The sequence below is a fragment of the Triturus cristatus genome, chromosome 3_2 (assembly GCF_964204655.1).
Source record: "Triturus cristatus chromosome 3_2, aTriCri1.1, whole genome shotgun sequence".
Classification (NCBI taxonomy): Eukaryota; Metazoa; Chordata; class Amphibia; order Caudata; family Salamandridae; genus Triturus; species Triturus cristatus.
In genome coordinates this window covers 414,782,898-414,801,043 of record NC_140584.1, presented here as the reverse complement: position 1 = coordinate 414,801,043, position 18,146 = coordinate 414,782,898, and the positions used below count along the sequence as shown (strand labels likewise).

At 42.5% G+C, this 18,146-nt stretch overlaps 1 protein-coding gene across 1 annotated transcript in view; it reads right to left on the bottom strand.

Moving 5' to 3' along the window:
• Positions 1 to 18,146, bottom strand: part of KIAA0319L (KIAA0319 like) — a 941,156-nt gene that overhangs the window by 246,724 nt on the left and 676,286 nt on the right. The window contains exons 11-12 of the mRNA XM_085647985.1: positions 13,843 to 13,966; positions 12,894 to 13,026 (exon numbers count right to left, since the gene is read on the bottom strand). Of these exons, the coding sequence (XP_085504111.1) occupies positions 12,894 to 13,026; positions 13,843 to 13,966 (257 nt within the window). The remainder of the gene's footprint in view (positions 1 to 12,893; positions 13,027 to 13,842; positions 13,967 to 18,146) is intronic.

Below are 18,146 nucleotides of genomic sequence, written 5' to 3'. Positions count from 1 at the left end.
ATACCTGGCATCCCCAGCACGCTCAATCAATTGCCTCTTAGATATATGTACATCATACGGCCGAGCGTCCGGATATACTATTAACTGGGCGAAATCGCACCTCTATGTACTCCAGGGCTCCCCACCACGGCTTCCAGGGGGATGTAAGATGCAGAGGAGGGTTTCAAATACCTGGGAATATATGTCACAACTGACAGGGCACAATTTATCGCGGAGAATCTAACGCAGCCCCTTATGCGGCTCCGTCGTGATGTCAAGCATTGGCGCTCCCTGCCACTGACGCTGCTGGGCAGAGCGGCCCTCTACAAAATGATGGCTCTCCCCCGACTTTTGTACGCACTACAAAACACGCCTTTTCCGGTCTCCCACGCGTATTTTACAACAATAAACGCGGAAGTCACCAGCCTATTATGGGAAGGAAAGGCACCACGAATAGCACTTCATAAATTAACAAAAGGCTGCTATGACGGAGGCATTGCCCTCCCTAACATAAAAGTATACTACTGGGCCTCACAGCTTGTAGTTATAAACCAGTGGCTCCATGCACCAGGGGATGATCCGGCGTACCGTATGGACCGACGACTGCTGGGCGAGGGTGGAGTCATGGAGGCATTATATAACAAGAGTAAGAGACACAACCTCACGGGCCTGACGGCACACACTATACAAGTATGGCATGAGGCGAAGAGGAACCTGGGATGGGAAGGAAAGATAACGCAGGCTATGCCATTATGGGACACAAAAAGGCTGGGTAGGCTGCGTAACACTAAAGGATTTAGGCAGTGGGACCTGATAGGGATCTTGCGAGTCGGGGACCTCTGGAAGAAGGGAGAGGTGCTTACATTCGATCAATTACAGACTGCTTATGACATGGCGGACACCGAACGATTCCGCTACACACAAATCCGGCACGCGCTTATGGAAGAGATCGCACCAGGCACACGGCTGGCGGAAGCCTCCCCACTGGAGGATAGACTCCTTACAGACCATCTCACCAAAAGAGCCATATCTCAGACATATCGTAAAATTATAAACAATCAGCCGGACCCCCTGGTAGCCCTTAAAGCGAAGTGGGAGAAAGAACTAGGAGACCTTGACGAGGCGGGAGGGCATATCTTCCCCCAGAGAAGTAGCGATACCATCAAAACTCAAACTGATAAGGTTGAAAATACTACACCGCACGTACTATACCCAAACTCTCCTATACAAACTCAAGCAGACAGACTCACCATTATGTCTTCGACAATGCGGACAGGAGGGGACTCTCTTTCACACCTTATGGATGTGTCCCATAGTGGTCCAATACTGGAGGGTGGTAATGCGTACACTTTCTCAGGTAACAAAAACCACGACGCTCCCAGAACCCAGGAGGTGCCTCCTTAACATATGGGAACCCACGGATCTTAACCGCTCAATGCAAACGTGGGTAACAATAGGCATGATGGTGGCAAAACGAAATATAGCGCAGAGGTGGGGATCCAGACAGACCCCTACCCTCCCCCAGTGGTGTGGAGACATGGATACCATCATGATTGCGGAAAAGGCAGTGTATGTCCACAGAGGGTGCCCCAAGAAATGGACACAGATATGGGGGAGATGGAACAGTTATCGAGGGGATATATGCGAACCCCCTAGGGAGAACTCAGTGACTAAGCAGGTTGAGGGAATATATGGGGAAAGGGTGGACAATGATGCAGTCCTGGATAGAGCACTGACTCGGAGAAACGAGATAAAGTATTCGCATATTATTGTAATGCTGTATTTGATATGGAATGAAACTGCAGGTACTTGTGGAATGATCCTCATTGTATGCAATGCCAAAGATTGTTATATATGGTATGAAAAAACCAATAAAAAGTGTCTTAAAAAAAAAAAAAATATCCAGGACCTAGGCTCTAGACTGGATGTGGAAACCTCAGACATATCTCTTCCACACTGGTAGAAGGCGCAGGCTCCAGATCAATACCATAAGTGCAGTTCTGGTGACATCACTGGAGGCAATATTGCCCACCCTGGCACTGAGACATCAAGTCCCTGTCTGTTTGACAGAGACGGGAAAAGACGCCAAGAATTATAGCATTGCAGTGCAGCAAGCTAATTTGGACAGTTTTGTTTTTTTACTTTATCATTTTCATAATAATACATACAGCGTACACGTACACATAAAAAAAGCCTTCCGACCTGTGTACAGCATGGACCACTTAACTGGCAATACCACAGCCTAAGTATGAACATTAGCACTGGGTCAGGCAGCCTTCGTGAGGTGCGTCATCAGAAAATCATTAAATGAATATTTGTAATTCCATAAGGGACAGACCTATCTGTAAAACTGGTGCCACTACGAACCATGACCAGATTTACTAAGGATACCAGAATGTGTAATTGATTGGTTATAGAATTTGCCTTTTGGATTCCCCTCCTTTGTATCTGTCCTACCTCACAAGCACTTTCCTTTTTCACACTCCCCTTTAGCAACCTCTTTCTCTATTTGGAGCATTGAATATGGGGATCTGTTATAAAAGTAACAAAATAATAAACAGTCACTATTGGAGCGATATTTCATTCCTTTGTGTCTTTTGAGTATATACTTGTTTGCATTGTAAAGAAAATGGTGGTACATTAATGATACAATGCTAATTCTATATGTACCGGATGCCCTTTGACTAATGAATGTTTTTCATAACTGAATTGTAGCTTTAAAGAAGTCTAGGACCATTGTTTCCTATACCAATGGTGAGCATCCATGGCATATGACTAATACAAGGGAATTCAAAGTAGTCTGTCCATATGAGGCATTTGTACATGGGAGCACATGATGATAATGACAAGCTGATTTTTTGAGACTGCATTTCTCAAAAACTGAAAACGAATATTTTAAAGGCCGTTTTAGTTTTCAAAAATGGGGTTTCTTCTGGAAAATTGAGTTTGTTTGCCCACAGTGGAAAGTAGTATTAGATAGAAAAATTTGAATTTTCAGAAACTGGTGAATGATAATTCAAGCTGAGCTGGGGAGACGTACTGCTGTGCTTATGTCCTTTGTGCCACTGGGCATGTCAAGATTTGAATGTTACTTCATAAGTCAAGGGGAGGCAATTAATATTGAAGAACTTTTTCCAAGCATTTCTGCTGGTAACCACACTTGGTATACTTGGGTGGTAACTACTGAAAATCTTGCTTTGGGTGGTCATAGTGTAGTCACTATTTTACAGGTATAAAATTTGCTAGTAGCTCGGGAAGACTTTCCTTGAGCAGAAGTAGCTCTCACTACAGAAAAGGTTGGAGACCCCTAGGGCCACAGTTGTGCCAAGGCTGGAAACCAGAAGGATCAGGGATAAGACCACATATCAGTCATGACCATTAATATGCCAGGATTAGGTACATATAGGCCAGTTATGCTCAGAGAAGGTCTATGATGGCTGCCAGCATACCACAACGAGACCAAAAATACAAAAATAGTCAAGGATGACCATTATTATGCAACTTGCACTATTATGTCAGGAATGGACACAATTATGCCAAATATAACACTCTTATGATGGGGCTAGCATACATATTTGGCTTTTCTTGGCACCAGGCATAGTTTCAGGAAGCAATAGTGTTTATTATGGGCACACACATAAATGTTGATGAATCTCTTAATTTTCTCTGGTCTGGATCATACCCTGTTCTCCTCAGGTCTTGAGCTGATCATGCATCTAACTGACATTTTCACTCTGATTCCTGCAGTCCCGCACTTTGGTGGGTCAGCACTGATTACAGCTCAGGCTACTGCTGCTATACTTTTTTGATGGTGCGCTGTTCACACACATGTTGTGACTGATAAAGGAGGGACTACAACATGGTCAATCTCCTTGTGGCTTAATTATATTGAGATTGGATACAGACTGTCATGTAGCAGGTCCTATAAGCCGGCACAGTGTGTGTTTGAGTGTTAGTATGAGTTACTATGCTAGGTTTGGCTGGCTGTCATTCTTAGGGTCTTGAGATGATCAGTGCTGCCTTCTTTAATAGGCACCTACTCTCTGAAATTGATACTGGGCTTGACTTCACCTCAGAGAGCTACTTTGAAGCTACTGGCGAGCTACCTGTAGCTCCCGAGCTACTCGTTGGAGACCCAACTTCAGAGTTTTCTGGTGGATAGTCTAACTAATGATGTTATACAGATTGAGACCCCAGATAAACAAATCATCCCAACAGAGTTCAAAATTTAGATATACAAGTTGAGGGGACATGCCGTGCACAATTACAGCAGTCTTCTGGCCGCATTTATTTGAATATTATGACATATTACTAACAGGAGACAACTGGCCCCAAGTCTTCATTTGGGAAGCACCACAAAGAGAGTCTTTTCCTCTTTAGTACCTGAAGACATCAGAGTAATTTATACCAGCGAGTGGGATGTTGAACAAGTTCCAACCTTATATAGAAATCAAGTGGGGTGAGATATACACTATGGTCCACATGACATTCCCATATGCAGTGAGGCCCAAGGACAAGTTCAATATACCTTGAGGCCTGCAGCAAAGCGCAAAATAAAAACAGTACTAAATCAATTGCAATATCAAGTGTGTTGTCTTTCACCAATAAGCACTCCCCTTTTACCTGTCTCAAAACCAGAAGGATCCTATAGAAGTTTTAGATTATAGAAATCGAAACACAGAAACAAATGCAGTTCAAATCGTTTAATGACAAACCTTGTATGGAAAAAAAAAAAACAACCCTGGTTCTCTTCAATTAGTTTTTTAGTAAGAACATAGTGCCTTATTACGATGTGAGTGGGCCCGCCATCGACAGGCCGCACCGCCGACATCCATAGAAGCGGCTCGACCGCCGGCAATCGGAGGCATCGTCGTAGGGACAGACCGCCGCTTTTTTCCGAAAATCTCAAGGAGCCCTACAATATAGGAATTGCCTGCTCAGGCACCGCTGTAGAGATTACGATGGCCCTCTTCTCTTGGCCTTTATATGGTGGTCCGATCACACCACATGGTGCCTGGCACACGGTGCATGGATGTTTAAAAACTGCTCTTTTGCATTATGGCACGTGTTGCAGCCCTTTTCTAGGGCCGCAACACAAGCTACAATGCCAAAGAGCAGTTTTACGACCGCCAGCACGGCTGTCGCACTGAAATTGGGTAGGTGTAACCACCGATATGTAGTCGGTCGGATACCTTCCCGAAATTATGGTGGTCGGTCGCTCATCCGACCACCACTGTAATGAGGCCCATAGAGACTGAAAGAAAGTATCTACCCATCACCAGTTTCTATAGAGTGCAGTGCCTGTTCAAACAATTGCCAGTTATAAGAACAACCCTGGCCTATTCACAGCACACATAATTAAGATCTTACAACCAGATCCCGAGGCATTATCATACATTAATTACATATATCTAATCGATGATGCTTTATGTACACATTTCAAACTAGGATGGACCAGATAGTGACAATACTAACATCACACGATTACAAGACTAACTTTAAAAGGACTAAAATTGCCTTCATAAGGTGAGTCTTCTTGGATAAGATGAGGGCAAGGCACTGGCACCTGATTTCCTTCAGAAATGTGCTACATTGCAGCCTCCCAACACACTTAAGAAGTTACAGTCCCTGTTGGGGTTTCTTAACTTCAGACAGACTTACTTGCCACATTATGCTGAGTGAGTGAAGCCCTTGTAAAACTAAACATCTCCCACATTCTCTGCAAAACAATGGCCAATTAAACACACTGCAATCCTGCGTGCACTACAAGCCGACATATTAGAGACAAAATATTTACAGACTAGGGATAACAAAGCAAACACAGTATTAGGAGTCATACCAAGTTATTCAGGCTACATATGCAACCTACAATGAGGGTTAGACTATTCCCATAGCGTACAAGTCAAACTTGCATTCTCTAGCTGAAGCATGCTTTGCTTTCACAGAGGAGATTCTTGTAGCTGTACAGACAGCTATTTTGAAAAAGCACCCGTTGATGAAGGGAAAACTAATAATTGTACCGGCCCCTAGATGCAACTACTAAGGCAAGCATTCCTAATGCTCGAGCTCTACACCTGAGATGGGTACAGTGGGCCCCTTGTCTAAGTTCAGTGGATGTAAAGTTTCAGTATGATCGGACTCTTTGGACACATGCTTTTCCCTAATATGAACAGAATGTCCTTCCAACTACAAAAGTCTTGCCTATTGTGTTACACCAGAGCATGTTCTGAACGGGCGTCTCTGCACAGCCTGCAGTAGGAACTAAACGAAAGTACTCTGCAGACTGCGCAGCAGTGCAGAGTGAAGTGAAAGATGGTACATTTCTCCCACACCAAATCCTAGGTGGCAGTACCGCAGAACATGCAGAAATTCATGCGACGTGTTTGGCATTACAGAAGGCTGACCCATCAGTTGCAAAACAGATAGTGTCTGATTCATCCTTCTGAGTGCAAGGTTACAATGTAGATTTAAAACACTGGTGTCTGAACAGATTTAAAGATTCAAAAGGGAAACTGAATGAGAATAAACAGTTCTTGGGAAAGGCAGCTGTCTTACAAGAAATGCTTCCATTAGGCACACACTTTGGGCCATCAACGTGACAAGATTCAAAACAACAAGGGACATGTGCTGCCAACTTAGCTGCAAAGGCTGCAGTACAGACTGTTAAATTAGCTGCCTTAACCATATCTCAAACAACTATCGACAGATATACCAACATTTATACTAGTAACAGTGAAGAGTGAAACACCTCCCACTGACTTTCCAACCAAATACTCCTATATCCTATTTTCAGATAACACTCCTCTGGTTTCTATACCTGTAATGGAAGGCAGGATAATTCCTAATATTTAAAGCTGATATTTGATTGATAAACCATGTGGCATTTGGGAGACTTTCCAAATCTTATTACCTGGGTACCAAAGGAACTGCAGCTATGGCTGTTATGTAATATATATGTAGAGGCATTCCAATTTGACAGTCTTTTTTACATTACTGCTGGCAATCCTAAGGTGATTGCTGGAAGTATTCTTGCATGTTTGGACTGCAACATGAAATTTCTTTTTCATCATGTGGCTGATAACACTGTCATTTTAAAGCTAATACATGGACATTATCTCTCTTAAAAAACTGTTCCACAACTTGTAATTAGATTACTTTAACCACATCTCTCATTCCACAGAGCTACAGGAGATTTTTATGCTGAAAATATCACAGCTTATTGTGTGCCCGAGGGCATAGTTTGGAAAAGGGTTCCCTACTAGGTTATAAGACCTACTGAGACATTGCAATTGCCAAGTGTGCTTCAATAAATGATGTAATTATTCCTGGTTCTGTTTCAGATGAGAGGGACACAGAGACTGTAAATGTATGATATTTGATTTACAAGTGCATACCACTATAAACAATGAAGATTGTTATTTGAATGCATTAAATTGGAAACAAATGTATTGTTTTTATCATTATGCATACTATTACATACATCAAACTAGCTATCTCAGAGAGATATACAATTACACACAGTGGGAGCTTTGTGAAGCTACACCCTTTACATTTTTTTTAAACGCCCACAACAACTCCAAAAGAACTTAATTATCACTAACAAACTGATTTATTCTGAGAAATTCAATTCAGACCTAACCATACAGAGATGTGAGTTTTGGAAGGAACATATTGACGAAAAAAGTATTTGGGGAACCAAATACTGGAAGGTTCAAGGTAAAGAAGCTTTATTCTGACCATATATGCTCCCCAAAGAAATTATTTTTCTGAATGAAACCATTCAGCAGACTACTGGGATTCGGAACCATGAAAGACCTTAAAGAAACCTCTATAACAAAGGTTAATTCAACACGATTCACCAATTGACAACCACAAAACATTTTGATTCTGAAAATAAATGCTATGATTCAAAATGGAAGTTCTAATTCTTCTCAATTCCCTCCTGAAGGTTTAGACTTATGGCCCTATGATTCCAATACCTGCATGGATCTTTTCCTTTCCAACAACCATGGTCCTAAAGGCGAATTGCCCTGATCCATGATATAACAAATATATACCTGTAGTCATTACTTCACATAGAATGGGCAAGCTGTGCTATCGTTGGTTAGCACATACCAGTCTTCTGGCTGTGAAGGAGAATTTGTCCCGGATTAAAGGAAATATGATTTTTTTAGATTTCCTCCCGGTACCACACCCCATGAGAACTAAATGATTTATAACAATAGGAATATATGCTGTATATAATGAATCGAACAAATACAGAGAAAAAGAAGCTGCTGAAAGAATCTGACAGATAGATAAAGAAAACATGGAAGCAGTTTTTAGAATTACAGACAATGGGATGCACATAATTTCCAAAAGGGTGTACTCCTTAAAATAACATCATGACTTAAGCGTTGGATCTCCTTAAAGGAGACTTAGAGCTTTTACAGCAGGGACAGGCTCAGTTAAGAGCTATAATACAATTACACTGGGCCTTAAAAACTCTATCAAGTTTTGTGCCCTGGCAACTTGTAAACGAAACAGCCATTTTTTAGCCTTACAATTTGACGATAACACAGAAAACAATGGTCAAAATAGAATTCATATACACTTTGTTAAGCATCTAGCAAATGGAGGAAACCCAATTTACTGTTATTGGAAATTCACCTGTTACATGGCTGATACACGGGGTTATTTCTCTGCTAATTAAAATGTTTCATTTTCATGACTTCCAGAAATATATCATTGGGCTAGTACGAAAAAATGTACAAGTCACATCTATTTCATTAGTGGAAATTTCCTTTCTCTTATATTTGTTTAAATGAATATGACCCTGTGTTTATCAGTGTTTCCAGCTTCAGAAATCCTCTTTGTCATTCACGACTGTGCGATTCAATTTCTTTGCATGGAATGTCGAATGCTTTGATGCCTGGGCAGAATTGTGTCTTATCCATAACTCCCAGTTCTCCCATCAAAATGCACTTTTAAATAATGGCTCTTATTTAATGTTAACCAATATCAGCTGCTGCAGGTTGGAACAAGGCCAACTTCGTGTGATTACAGTTTCTAAAAGAATAGTGTCATAGAAGAACCTTGTATCCACCTTGGCCTAGAACTGAAATTGAAGAAATGCACCTTGAGAAAGTTATTAAGCTCCCTTTGACTACTGCAGCAGAAGCCTATGATTTGCAGACAGCCAGAACTGCTTCATAAGTACAGGGGCTATTAGAAACACAATATCCAACTCATTATGCTGATATTGCATATATGATTTTGAGCTGGAGTAGTACAGCTGGTAATATGTACTTTTTCAAAAACATCGGATCTAATTCAGTGACTGGATGTAAAGCTGAATTTGGACAGAGTCCTTTGTTTTTTCATTACTTTTTTTATAGTCTTTTTGGAGGAATCCCTCCCATCCTTCTATTAATCGGTTGTGGTATTGTCATTTTTATCCCGATCCAACAAGGAAATCGACAACATGGAGCATACGTATTCTTTGGAGCACAAGTGCAGAGAAACCCTACCCCACTATCTGGGAAATAAATAGCTTTCTGAAGCGTTCCTGCAACCATTACAGTCACACCAGAAGCAACATCGAGCAATGAAACTGCCAAAAGTGCGAAACAATCACTATGAAGAACCAGCCTCTGCAACATCTTTTTGAGGAGCTTCCTGAAGACCGGGTGGCATCACTGATGTCATTTGAGCCACTGATTGAAGCACTCTCGACATCTCGGAGTGGTTTGAAACTAAAACAACTGTTCCATTTCCCTGGTCAATCCACCTCGCAAGACACCTGCAACATGCATGCGTCACCCATCTGTCTAATCGATCACTCGTATGCTGCATGTGATCCCGATATCATAGAAATATCCTTGGCTGAGGACTTATTCGCCGTCCCCTGATATGAAAAGAAAAGTACTGAATCCTATATTAACTCAAATACTGTTGTGAAGAAGAAAAACTGACTATATTTGCTTTTTTTCTATTTTTCATTTTCTCTAAAGCCACATTATTTTTCCCAATTTGGCTTATTCAATATCATGACTAGTCTGCGTTATTATCAAAACATTAGATGTCATGATATGATAATGTGTTTTATTTGATACAATGTTTTATCTGATCACCTGAAACACGCAAAGCTTAAAAGAAGTATTCATGCTAAGCTAAGGGCTATTATGAAACCCAATGTACCACAATATAGGCCTAGATCGTTACACGACCTTTTACCTACATCTGTCATACTATTGTTCTACATAACGGGTCTGGCTCTGAACTTTTACCTAATTAAGTGCTACATGACTGTCGTGTGGTTTTCTCCAAAAAATAGCCTCATGTATTATGCATGAGAATTCTCAGTATCACAGCAGAATTACCATCATCTGCATAATAACTCTGTTCAAGGGTCACCTCTATCGTCACCCTTGCCCAACATGCCCATAGTACACTTCTAGGTAGAACCCCTGAGGGTACCCTTCGGGTATATAAGCACTACATCTTCGCTGGGCAAACCAGAGGAGAAAAAGACAGGCGCTGACACGAGACGCTGAGGTTCCTGCACGCAGATACTCCAGCACGCAGTGGTCTACCATCTCTTGTGGGGTGTCCTTGCTGGGACCAAGACGGGGTCCTTTGCTCTCCCACAACAGGTAATGGGGTTAGCTTTATACTAAGGGGATTCTCGGCTTTACACCCACATACATGCTAGGTACACTTGGGTACATCTAGTTAGGGTTTGCATCGTAGGAGTACGCATTTTCACTGTCATGTATCCATATGCTTGCATATATTCATTATTTTAGCACTATGGTAGAATTCTAACTTTTCTTTACTCAGCTGGTGCTTATAACCGTATATATCTGTTTCTGTCTCATGGGTGTTGCAGCACTTGTATTTTATACTAGAATGACGCTGGTTCAATAAATCCTTAAAAGACAAAGGGAGCAAGAGTGACTGAGCGAAAAGTACTGTACTGTTTCCACAATCTCTGGGGGGTCAGGGTTGTCATGTTCGATATTTGCCAGAAACTGTTCGCTCCTTGGTAAGAGGGGTTTATTGTGGCACTGTGAGCTAGCTGTTATAGAGACTAACATATCCTTTGGGGGTGTCTGAAATCAGTCTGGACACCAATCCCTTAGTTTATATTGTCTAAACAAGCAGATACTATATAGATTTGTAGGAACTACACAACAGTGCATCATGTTATGAAATTATACATATTTTATGATATTTTACATATATTAATGTTTATGTTGATTTTCTAGTTAATTTTAGACATGAAGCTTTAGGTCTCCCTTCCGAGAGCATGGATTTTACTCCGTATTCTTGTGAATAGAGTCCCTAAAATGATGTCACACACATGTATTCGACTTAATTACGCCATAGTCAGGGATATCGTAAAGTCCCCAAGGCAAGACTCTGTTTTGAGCTTGTTAAGTTAGCCTGCTACCTTCGACCCATATGCTGCATGTCTTTATCTTTCATGGAACTTGTTAAAGTATCAAATCATCGAAACTATGTCCTTGATAAATACCTAAGGTGACATAGGGCCGATAACCGTTCTATCATATCTATGTTTCAAGGTCAGACAGCGAATGCACAAATGAAACATGTAGTATGAATAGACATACTTTTATCATAATGGTTTACTCTAAGTATGCCCTGAACAGTCAAACTAGTTCAAACTGGTTATGTCTGGAACTAGGAGGAAAGTGCCCAATGTAGGTGATGGTCAACCCTATAAAAACCCCATGCAGTGACTGCCGATTCAGAGAGATTTTCGCCCCAAAGGTCTTGCCAGACTGCCGTACTGCTGCTGCATCCATTCCTATGCAGAGAGCAGACACCAAGCCAGTGCTGAGATGAGAGAAGCTGATGTGTGTTTTACTTTCAAGGGAAAACTCGCTCACAGGATGAAGCTTGATAACCACAGCTTCTCTGGTGTGAACAGGTATGCAGTGCACTGAATTCCGAAAACCTCTAGATGCAAATTAGTTACCCCATGCTCTCCTAACGTAGCACATAGAATTAGTCTTTAGGGTGTTAGGTCGCCTAGGATATTCCACCTATGTTAGAAATGTTCATATTATTCTCACAGTGACATGCATTAGTGCTGTTTTTATTATATTGTGTGTGAGTACTACTCATGTACTAAGCAACAAAATGAGACTTTTGAAATAAGCACTTTTATATAAGTAGTGTCTTTACTTTGTGCGGTACTTGTGTGCAATATTATAAAGAAGGAGAAGGAAATTGGGTTTAAATTACCACTGCATCTCTGACTCCTTTATGGGACTGTTAGTAACCCCAAAAGCAGGAGACGTCAGACATTAGAAATCCCAAGGAGTCGGCCATACCAAGAGAACATACAGGAATTCACATACAAATGGAGGACATAGCATGTGGCATCAGTGATGAGACTTGGGGTCTTCCAGAGGCATGAGAAGAGCTTACCACATAGTTAAATTGGGTTTGCATTAACTAAGCAACACCCAGGCTGTTGACTTTGATCATAATGATGGGTGAGTGGTCAGATAATCGATGGGGAGAGTTGGCATGCAATGTAAATGTACTCCCAATGTAGTATTATCGGTTGTAATAGCACTCCTGATGTAGAAACCACAATATATTGACTCCTGATGGAATGGTCAACGATTTAACAACTGACATGCCAATGTGAGTGAACATGGCTCCCAAGTACAGTTAGTACTGGTGAGATATTAGCTCAGGTCTGTAAGCAGCACTCAGTTAGGCAGCAGTGCTGGGATGCTGGTTGCTATGCAGCAGAGCCCAGATGACTGCAACAATGGGAATCGCTATGTTTGTGCCTGTGAGTGTATGGGTGACTAAGCTGCAGTATTGAGGAGCCAGCTGTGCAATGCTGGAGAAGTGGAAAATGTTTAAGTTGTTCTGATTATCTCTGTACATACTGTGTTTTTTCCCAGAGGTATGATGCAATTTTCTGGTCGTCTGTGCTCTTGCTGCCATCAAGCGTCGTGCTGTCTACAGGAAGGATCAGCTCCTTGTCTGGGCCAGCATCTGCCTGGGGAGGTTTGTTGTTCTCTAAGGAAAACCAGTATGACATGTTAGGACAAGGATGTTCTTTACACACAAAATTCATATTGCCTTGGGGGAAATTGTCCCCTCTTGCCCAACCACTTCATAGATTCCCACTGCGGGCAGGATATTTCCACAATAAAAGGCTTCCTGAAACATGTAACTGTGGCATGTAGGCGAATCTGAATTTCAAACGTAACAAAGGGAAAACAAAATATTGTGTGTTTTTAAGTTTAGTAGAAAGCAATATGCAGTTGACAGTCAGATGGAAGCTCTACAAAAGCAGTGCATTACTGGTGCTGTAGCATGATCCCCAGTCTCCTTACTGTCATTCCTACAAGCACCAGCTACTGGTGAAGCATAGATCCCACTAACATGCAGTAGACTAGGAGGGGATTAAGATTCCTACCTGGCAATTGTGATTTGCCAGTAAGTGCAACCCTCCTAGACTCACTATTTGTGAATGTTCTCCACAGTCTTGCAAAGAACAGTCACAGTCTGAAAATCCAATAATGACCACATCCTAGAAAAACCTTCCATCATAACCAGCTAGATTGGTCTCTTGAGAAACGCTTGCCAGGTTACACAGTCATCTTTGCAAAAGCCTCCATGCTATAGCAGATGCTGCTGCTGGTGGACAATTCTTGTAGTAACTGGTTTTACCAGCTAACACACACTCACCTACAAACAATCCAACCTACATGTGTTACGAAACAACTTACAAATTAACACTCCAACATCAAAAAGCTGTCAAGACCCCACCAAGATAAAGCACTTATTTGCGTAAGTTTAGTTGTATGTGTGCTCTTAACAAATCATTACCTGGTTGCACTATCACTGTCACCTCTGTTGTTGCTTGGTTTCCTGCAGAGTCTGTCACCGTTAACTGGAAAGTGTAATCCCCTTCTTGCATCGATGACAGCTGCAATGTCGAAGTTCGAACACCCTAAATGGAACGGTTTTTTAAACAAAAAATAATGAGTGGGTCTGTGATTTCAAATACATGAAGCCTAACTTCTTCATCTAGGCCAATAACAAGATGTACTTTCTAATATTTAAACTCTAAGGCCAAACATGAAACAACAGGAATAAACAGACTTATAGTAACTATTTCCGAAGACACCGTTCCCCAAGTACTACAATGTTCTTGGTTTATTTTTGACACTAGAATCAATTGGCCTTCCACTCAATTTATTAAATATGGACAACTTTGAAGGAAAATGTTATTTACCCTGTAAGCATCTGTCCGTGGCATTTAGTGCTGTAGATTCACATGCTGTGTATACTCCTGCCATCTAGTGTTGGTCGCGGGTGTGCAAGTTGTATTTCTTCAAAGAAGTTTTTCTGGTCATGAGGTAGAGTGACTCCTCCTCTTGGATATTAGAAAACACTGCAAATCCCACAGGCCTCCGGGGAGGATTCATGTGAATCTACAACACTACATGCCATGAACAGATGCTAACAGGGTACGTAACATTGTCTGTTTGAGGTAATTGTGGCTGTAGATACACATGCTGTGCATAGACTGTAAAACAGCCCTCCCCAAAAGTGGTGGCTAGCCTGTGTGTGTTGCAGTGGCTTAGAAAAGTATACGAAGAACTGCCTGATCAACATTAGCTTATTGGCGGGCTAGAACATCCACACAGTAGTGAGTGAGGTAGACCAGGAAGCTGCTTTGCATATATCAGCTATTTGGATGTTCCCTAGGAAAGCCATAGAGGCTCCTTTATTTCGAGAATAGCATGTGATCTAGGATTGGATAGAATTCTTCTGGCTTTAGCATAACATGTCTGAATGCATGTAACTATCCATCTTGCAATGCCTGACTTGGATATAGCCTTTCCATTATGAGGTTAGGAGAAAGCCACAGAAAGTTCTTGTGTGTGTCTAAAAGTCTTAGTCCTATCACTGCAGTAAATAATGGCCCACTTTACATCCAATGTATGGAGCGCCCATTCGGCAATGAAGTCTGGTTGTGGGAAAAAATAATACAGGTAGGTCAATTGACTGGTTAAGATAGAACTGAGACACTACCTTAGGTAGCAGTTTGAGGTTGGTGTGGAGGACAACCCTGTCTATCTATTTAGAAGAAAGGTTCTTCCAGGGTTAATGCTTGAAGCCAGTACTTAATTTGTAAAATAGTACGGGCAGATGCTCACATTTTTTCAGGAGGCCATACCCACTTCCACGGCTCCACCCACTTCGTCCACTGGCTCCACCCACTTACTCTGTTGTCTTCACCCGCATCCTCAACTGGCACTTCTGAAAGCCAGATGTAATACTCAGTGATTCCATGATATATATTAGTCATGACTTTAAAAAATAAACATACTGGGTCATGTCCAGCTGCATTAGGCTCACTAAGTCATCATATGCATTAGAACATTTCCAAATTCACAGCCCATGCACTACTTCTACAGCTGTAGCATAGCCCAAATGTCTACTAACAACCATCATGTATAATCCAATTGCAGCTACATGAGCTCTGATACCCCCTTAAGTGTGTAACGCAGCTCCATAATGCACATGACTGTGAAATAATCTATCCCGCAACCCTAGGTAGTGTACGGTGGTAGGTGGGGCTACCCATAGAGCTGAAGGTGGGATAGTGGTGTGTGTGTGTGTGCGTGTGTGTGTGTGCAACTGCTTTAATAATAGGGTTCCTCAAAATGGATGTGATAGTCACCCTTGAACAAAAGGGGATAGAGGGACTCCTGCTTTGCGGTGCAGTGTGCTGTGAGGGAGGGAGGACTGATTGAGCTCCTTTAAGGGCTGGAAAGGCAGACCCTTCTTGAAAGCAACCTTCCCACCACCATTGCAATGGGGTAACTAACACCTTACAATCTAGTGGCTCAGCTCCTCCTAGATTCTTATTATGCACAGAGCATATGGTTAGGTTAGTCTATTCAATCAAGCCAAATAGATTTTTTTGTGCAGCAGGAATGCTGAACTCACAAATTGGAAGGTGCTCTCGTATGTGAATATGAAGAAAAATGTTGCTCTGCAAAATAAAATATTTGCATAGGATGACGTAATAAGACCAGTTTGTGGGTCAAGTATATTATAGTTAGGTCGAATAGATTCTTTAAGTTACCATACCAGCAGGTTATGATTTTTCAAGGCCTGCAGAGGTATCAATATGTGGATGGAGCCTAAGCCAATGTGCCAGTAGGAATCTGAAAGCTCTTTTTTGTTGATCACATAAGGTCAAGCACTCTTTAAACTGTGAAGGCAGACCTAAAAATCATGTAGGCTAATGTATCCCTGGGCTCTCCAACACAAAACTGCACTCTGAGGTCTTAAGTTAATGATTGCCTACCTCCCATCTGTGATGCGGCCAGAGTAAAAAATAAAAACCTGTAAATTATCACTTATCTAAGACCAGATGGATAAAGAAACAAAATGATCTCAGCTGCTTGGAGGGCAAGCTTTTTTTGTGGAAGAACACAAATTCTACACAATCAAAACATGTACTCCTGCTAACAACAGTTGGGCTGAGCCAAAGCCCCTCTTCTGGTAGTGACGCTTAAAGCCCTTTTCTTATCTGATCACATAATGTCTGACAAAAGCTCTGCTGTCAAGCCAGTCCTAATGGTTTAAGTTGTCTGAGACTACATCAGGAACAGAACAATGGTAAAAACTGCTATGGCTGTAATAACCTGATGCCACCCACCTCCGATGTAAGGGCACAATGTAGGAGTCATCTGGCGGGTGGCACTCATTTACCTGGGAGTTGGTAAAGCTTTTGTAGCCATGGTGTAATGAGAAGGTGCAGATGCCGTGGCCTAGTAAATGCAATCGGAGAGGCCGAAGAGTACAGGTGACTGCGGAAGCGGATGATCTCTTTGGACTGGGCACACCTGGTGGAACAATTTAAGGCTGTCAAGGGTGATGAGCTAGTAGAATTACAGAGTGGTGTGCGGGAAAATGGTACAGTTATTTGACTGCTAACGATATAATGCCTGTGCACGCTCTGCCCGGGCGCCTCCTGTTCCTTTCCCTGATCTCCGGCTCTGTTCCTTTTATTCCCCCCCCCTTCTTTCTCTCCTCTCCTCTTCGGGGAACCTCCCCCTTGTTTCCTCTCCCCTCCCCCCCTCCTTACACACCCTTCCCTGAGACCTCAGGCCTGATACGCACTGGACGCAGAGACATCAGCGTGGTGTATTGTCTCTATGGCGGCGGTTAAGTTGCTTGTTTAAGTTTGGGAATGGTTTGGGGTGGGATGTTTTGGGTGGGGGTGGTAAGGGGTACTGCAACTGATCACACATATTAAGGTCAATATTCGATTTATGAATATATAGTTTGTACACTTATGATGCAAATATTGTTGTACTACATGTAGAGTGTCTCCACTCCACGTAGGCCTTTCCTAAGTATGCAGCCAAGATTTATGCCGACTTGTTATTTTGAAATGTACTCCACTGCTTATTATCGATGGTGTACACCTGTATGTTACTTGCAGTACTCAATAAAAATATTTTCAACAAAAAAAAAATGCAATCGGAGCGGTAGCAACTCAGGGCAGGGGCATGCTGGTGTCTTGAAGAGGTGGACAGCTCCACCACATCCACAGAGCAATGTGGTTCTTCACAGCATGCTCACATGCACTGATGCCAGATCGATACACCCCCTGGGACAGCCAGAAACATGGCTCCGACTGCTAGCAAGTCTTTGGTGCACATGATATAGTCCTGTAGGGTGGAAAATAGGCCCTCGCAGCCATGCTCATCCAACTGCTGTTGCCACTCTTCCAGGATGTGTTGCAGATGGTGCAGGCCCTGCTTGCCCCCTGGCATCTACAGGTTGATTTCGGTACCCACGGTGGATCCACCCCTCTGCTGTGAATTGACTGGCCTATGTGCTTCTCCTTGCACACGATGGACTACCCTTGCATCATTTAGGGTCCGTCGCTCTTCCTGCAAGTGGTGCACCCCTTGCATCTCATCTGTCCCTTGAGGCTCCCCCTACAGGTGGTGCAAATCTAGAGCCTCCTCCAGGCTCAGCAGCTCTCCTTGCTAACAACGTAGAAGTTCTCCCTGCCGTTCTGGACTCCAATAGCCCCTCCATGCCGGACACCTGCGCCCGGAGCTGGAAAAGCAGGCAACCTCGTCTTCAGAGGCCCTGCC